This window comes from Mirounga leonina, unplaced genomic scaffold (assembly GCF_011800145.1).
Source record: "Mirounga leonina isolate KUSES-001 unplaced genomic scaffold, KU_Mleo_1.0 Mir_97, whole genome shotgun sequence".
Taxonomy (NCBI): Eukaryota; Metazoa; Chordata; class Mammalia; order Carnivora; family Phocidae; genus Mirounga; species Mirounga leonina.
In genome coordinates, this window is record NW_023270889.1 from 5951316 (window position 1) to 5957315 (window position 6000).

At 41.4% G+C, this 6000-nt stretch overlaps 1 protein-coding gene across 1 annotated transcript in view; it reads right to left on the bottom strand.

Annotated features, from left to right (window-relative positions):
- LOC118006511 (maestro heat-like repeat-containing protein family member 2B) overlaps positions 1 to 2493 on the bottom strand; it is a 63457-nt gene extending 60964 nt beyond the window's left edge. Inside the window, exons 1-2 of the mRNA XM_034999194.1 lie at positions 2466 to 2493; positions 899 to 960 (exon numbers count right to left, since the gene is read on the bottom strand). Coding sequence (XP_034855085.1) covers positions 899 to 960; positions 2466 to 2493 — 90 coding nt within the window. The remainder of the gene's footprint in view (positions 1 to 898; positions 961 to 2465) is intronic.
- Between the last annotated feature and the right edge of the window lie 3507 nt (positions 2494 to 6000).

Sequence of the window (6000 nt, forward strand, 5' to 3'; positions counted from 1 at the left end):
CATGGGGCTTGACCAGGTGCTGTGTGAGAGAGCTCTTCTCAATCTCTTAGGTGGCTACATGGTCTCTGATAGATGAGAGACTGGGGTCCTGAAATGCCCAGCAGCCTCAAGCATGTTGCCTTCAAGGTATCGTGCCCATGTTGAAGGTGGGAAGTAACTCCCTCTACATAAAGGTTTCTAACCTGCAGTCAGGGTTGAGAACCACTAGATTAGGAGATGAAGGTGTAGACCCCGTCCTTCACAGGGAGGCTGCACTGGATCATGCCTAGGAGCATTGTTTTGGAGTCAGACAGGCTTGTGTTCTGGTCATGTACCTGCTCTGGGTCTCCCTCCTCTTAGCTGTGAAATGGAAACGGCCATGCCTACCTCATAAAGTTGTGAGGGGTGACTATAATACAAGTCACCATGTTTGGAAAGCATCTTGGGTGCTGCTTCCTAGATAAGTGTCCCTGGAGGTAACTGCTGTTATTTTACAAAAGGTTGCTGGAGCCAGAAAAGCCTTCGCATCCCAGAGAAATAAATCTCCAATTGTGGAATAGCATCACAAATGAGTAGGGGAGACCTTTGGGGATTTTTATAGAACTCTCAGCTTCTACAGGAGGAGACTCTCATCTGCATGGTTGTAGGTCTGGCCTCCCCCTCTTTCCACATCTGCCTATATAGAAAGGGGGTTCTTTAGCTAGCTTCCAGAATTGGATACTCTGATTCCTCAAAAGCCAAATATTATTTAAACATTACAATGACTTCCCTTATAACTCTACTTTTTGAAAGATTGAATGTTGTGTATGAAGCCAGAGAGAAAAGAAAAAGTCAAGGGAAAGAAGGAGGTATATGAAATGTTGCAATAATTGCATTAGGAAAAGTAAATGCAAAAGAGATTTTTCTCCATTTTCCTTACCTTACTAATATTATCTTCCATGTTCAGCATGCCTAGAGTGAGGTTAATATCTCCAAAAGTCTCTAAAATGTACAGAAAAAAAAGAATTAAGTCTCTGCTGGAATGTTCTTCTATTAATTCTTATGCAAGAGTTATAGAAATTTTATTTCTCTTGACTTCTCTCTCTTTTTCCTTTGCCCCTGATCCCTTTTCTTCTTGACTGTCAGCTCTTTGATGACAGGAGCTGTGTTTTATTCATATTTCATATACTTGACATACTTGCAAATAACAGATACTTAGTATTTTTTTCAAAACCTGAATTAAAGGTGAAGGGGAAGATAAAAGATGCTACATTCTGGGGCACCTGGGTGGGTCAGTCGGTAAAGCGTCTGCCTTCGGCTCAGGTCATGACTCTGGGGTCCTGGGATGGAGCCCCACATCAGGCTCCCTGCTCAGCAGGGAGTCCGTTTCTCTCTCTACCTCTGCCCCCCACCCCCCCCAACTTGTGCTCTTTCTCTCTCTCAAACAAATAAATCTTTTTTAAAAAGATGCTACATTCCTATTTATCCCTCTTGTCATGTAGGTATCACCCTATATATCCTCTCTATCAAGGCACAGCTCTCAGATACCATGAGTTGAAACCCTTCCACCCTACTTGAGCACAAGAAGGCAATGGTGTGATATAGCTGTTTACTTTCATTTCCCTCTCAGCACCTCCTCCATGTCCTTTTCCACACTCTGTCTACCTCTGTTTCCTCTGTCTAACCTTCTGGCCCCAAGTTCATGGAACCTTCGTTTTCTGATAATGATCTAAATTAGTTTGACTTGCACTTTCCAGACATATCTATATTTGAATAAAGCTCATTGGAAAACTGAAAAAAAATATGTGATTCAAAAGAATAGAGCAATTCAGACCACATGGCATATTGGTCAGAGAGAAACCTTTGGAGGTGAGTCTCCAAATCAAGCCACAGACCCCTTTAGCACACTCTTTTTTGGCAAAGCAGTTAGGCAACCATGCTTGAAAATTAGGGGAAAATATTTCCAAAGGACTCTTCCAGTATTTAAGGTTAAATAAAAGACTGTCCTTCTTTGTGTTGTAGGCACTTTCTCCTCAGGTAGACTATATATATATTTTTAAAGATTTTATTTATTTATTTACTTGAGAGAGAGAGAGAGAGAAACAGCATGAGAGGGGAGAGGGTCAGAGGGAGAAGCAGGCTCCCCGCTGAGCCGGAAGCCCGATGTGGGACTCGATCCCAGGACTCTGGGATCCTGACCTGAGCCGAAGGCAGTCGCTTAACCAACTGAGCCACCCAGGCGCCCTAGACTATATATTTTTTAAAGAAGGTAAGGCACCATCATCTCTCAGGCTCCTAGTCTATCATCCCCCCTTTACAATCAATGTGGTTTATTATTTTGGAATAAAAGGAGAGTAGAGAGAAATAATCTTACTTTAGCATACTTTTCATAACACTTTTAAGTTGTACAGACCCTCCACAATGACTCACACCATCCCCCATCCCACATAAACTTATGATCGCACAGACACAAGACACTTAGCTCCTCAGGATCCCATGATGCTCACCTACAGTTTCCTCCATGTCCTGAGTCATGTCTTAGCTGTTTCAGGCTCTCTAAGAGACAGCACCTAAGTATCAGAAATAGTAAGGCTAAAAAATTGAACAAGCAAGTTGGCAAGTTTCTCACAAAAGTTTCACATAAGGTTCTCTAAAGGAAAGTCCCTCCTCCACTTGATTGGCACAATGATCTGGAAGCTTCCAGCGATGGGCTGCTACTGAGGAGGATGATGCTGTATTCTACCACTATGACATTTTCTTGCTTCTGAGCTCCTGTTGACCAACAAAATGGCTGCATCTCACCAAATATTGTCCCTTGGATGGAGAGCAGAGTGTCTGAGAAGGAAGAAATTAGAGACTGGGACTCAAAGCATTTTTGTAGACCAAAGGAGTTCCTCTTCCTAAACTTGGGTCCATTGATCACAAATTTGGGAATGTTTCTCAGTGGTCACTTTACTGGCCTGGTGTTGGTAAAGCCTTTACGGTGATCTTGTTGATTGTTCTACTTGGTGAAAGTCAGTCACACAAACTGGGCATGCTCAGTGGACCGGAATGCCCACCAGGGGCAGTTGAATGGAATGTCCAACTGACAGCAGCCAAGCAAAAGCCTTCTCTGCCTCCCCTTCCTGTTCCCCACTCCCCCTCCACCATTCACTCAGTCTGGGTCTTGGCCTCACTCCAGGGTCAGGCTTTTTTCTTTGATTCCATTCTCTCTTCCTGTTTTCAAATCATTTTTTATCACACCTCTTGGCTATAATGCTTTCAGCTTTACTAGTACAGACCTAAATCTGGTCCCAATGCCCCCAACCCTAAATCTATATGACCACAATTTTCAATGTATGCCCAGACTGACTGGATATTAATGAGGCAGGTGTTAGGGAAGAGGGTGCTAGGAGTCTATAGGTCTGGATGTGAATGGGGCCATGAGAAGGGGCTCATGACAATTCTCATCTTTGACTGCTTCTCCAGTCATTTTCCCTTCATTGGTGAAGTTTATTTCAGATTCATAGGTCAAATCCTTCCAACTAAATCTTTGAATTCATCATTCTTTTTCCAGACAGATTATTTTGCATTGTGTTTCTTATAGAGGACCTCAGCAGGCTTCTGGTTAAGAATATTTTGAGCTTCCCAAGTTAGCATCACTATTTCCCAGATTGTGTCCATAAGTGCTTGGTAAAGGGAATCACCTGTCCTGGTGTCCTTATTTAAAATGTTCATCCCCAGGTCCACCTCAGGCCTCGTAAATTAGAATGAGGGGCAGAAATCTGTATTTTTAATGAGCACCCCTAGTGATTCTTGGGCTTTACTCAAGTTTGAGAAATAAAGTCTGAGAAACACTGTCTGAGCTCATTGCCCCATTACCCACTAGGGGATAATTGAAAATTTAGCAGTTATTTGAAGGGTGTTCATTGTGGTTGGGCAAGAAGAGCAGCTGCTCATCTCCAGTGCCATGACTTGCTCACCCTTGTAAAATAGGGTGAGAATTGGTGGGTCCAAGAGGTACCGAGGCAGCCTGAAATGCTTAACATCTTGTAGGGAAAAATGACATGGCAAATTACATGCTCTTAGAATCTTAAAGAACAATGTGCAATAGAATCAATAATAAGAAAGCTAGCTATTTAGATAATTGCTATAATCAATTTCTTACTCTTTTTGTGAATGGTAACAAATGATTTTTCTAAATGTCTGTATATCAAGGTTTCCTTGATTTCATAGAGATTAGGGAGGTTAGGAGATGATTGATTTATATTGACTTTGTAATTTATTGGGGCAATCAAAACACATCTTTTTGCCAAATATTCTTTCAGATAAAGCAAATCCACCCATCGATCTCTCTTTTTATAAAGCAATATTGCAGATAGATTTTAAAAAGTCAAACTTCAAAACAACAAATTTGCTATCATTTTGATTCCATTTTCCTGGGGACATCTTGTTTCATTTCCCCATTATTTCCTATTTTTCTCTCTACACTAGGTTAACACAATATGGGTTTGATGTCTCCTAAACCCTAGGAGCACTGATTCTCAAAGTTAATAGGATGGCATGTGCTAACTAATGGAATATTGTTTCTAGATATCTGTTCGCAAGGGAGTTCAAGTTCAGCTTGCTAAAGAACTGAAGAATCTCCCTGGGTGTATGGTAACCATTCCCTTTCAGTCTAACTTGACAAGTGATACTACCTAATCCCAGAACTACTGTGCTCCCAAGTGAGGTGTTACCAGACAGGAACATTAATAAGGCAGTAAAGGCAAAATATAAAGCTAGGGGGCAATAGCTATCTATCAATGTAATATCAAAATTTATAGAAATTTACATTTTTGTGGTTTTAGAGCACAATCCCTTTGAATTTTGACATGAATCCTTTTATTCTTTAAATGAAGTATTAGATTCATAAAATATATTTAAAATGAAATTAGGCCCTGCTTTTTTTTTTCAGTCTTTTAAGACATAAGCCTAATCCCTTACACTCTGGTGTATAAAAGGCAAGTAATAGTAGATGATAATTTTTTTTAAAGATTTTTATTTACTTATTGAGAGAGAGAGAGAATGATAGAGAGAGAGCATGTGAGGAAGGAGGGTCAGAGGGAGAAGCAGACTCCCTGCTGAGCAGGGAGCCTGATGCAGGACTCGATCCTGGGACTCCAGGATCATGACCTGAGCCGAAGGCAGTGGCTTAACCAACTGAGCCACCCAGGCGCCCTGGTAGATGATAATTTTACACAGAGCTAATATGGTAGATGATAATTTTACACAGAGCTAATATTCCTGTGCTGTTAGTCGCCTCTTATTTCCTCCCTTCCCTCACTTCCCCTCCTTTCTCCTTCCTGTCCACTCTCTCCTGTCCTCTTCTCTCCTCTCCTTTTCTCTGGTGTCTCTTCCCTTCTTTGCTTTCTCTACTTGTAGTAATTTTACTAAGCATGCTGCATTTTTAAATTGAGAATATGGTTTTAAAGTCATCCCTTCAAGGGACACCTGGGTAGCTCAGTCAGTTAAGCATCTGCATTTGGCTCAGGTCATGATCTTTGGGTCCTGGGATCGAGCTCCTGCTCAGTGGGGAGCCTGCTTCTCCCTCTCCCACTCTCCCTGCTTGTGTTCCCTCTCTTGCTGTCTCTCTCTCTGTGTCAAATAAATAAATAAAATCTTTTTTAAAAATAAAAAAATAATAAAATCATCCCTTCTGGAATTCAGAAGGAGTTTAAGAATTTAAGGTAGAGAGGGAATTTTCAGATAGATTTATAAAAGGGTTTCATTCTCAAGTGATAGATAATTGAAGCCCTTGCAGACAAGTAATTTTCCAGCAAAGTGTTTCCCAAATACCTCTCATGTTAGGCATTTCTAGCTTTGTTACCAACAGGGGTTGGGAGAAGAACACAGACTGGCTTCATAATTTGAGTAGTGAGAGAAAAAACGGGAGCCCTTGACCTCTGAAGACCTTCCCTAGTGGTCTGGCATCCCAGGAATTAGCTTTCTGTGTTCTGGAGCTCATTCAGCCTTTCTCAGAGCTTTTGGAAGGTCTAGGTTTTAACTGTCAGTTACCTCTTA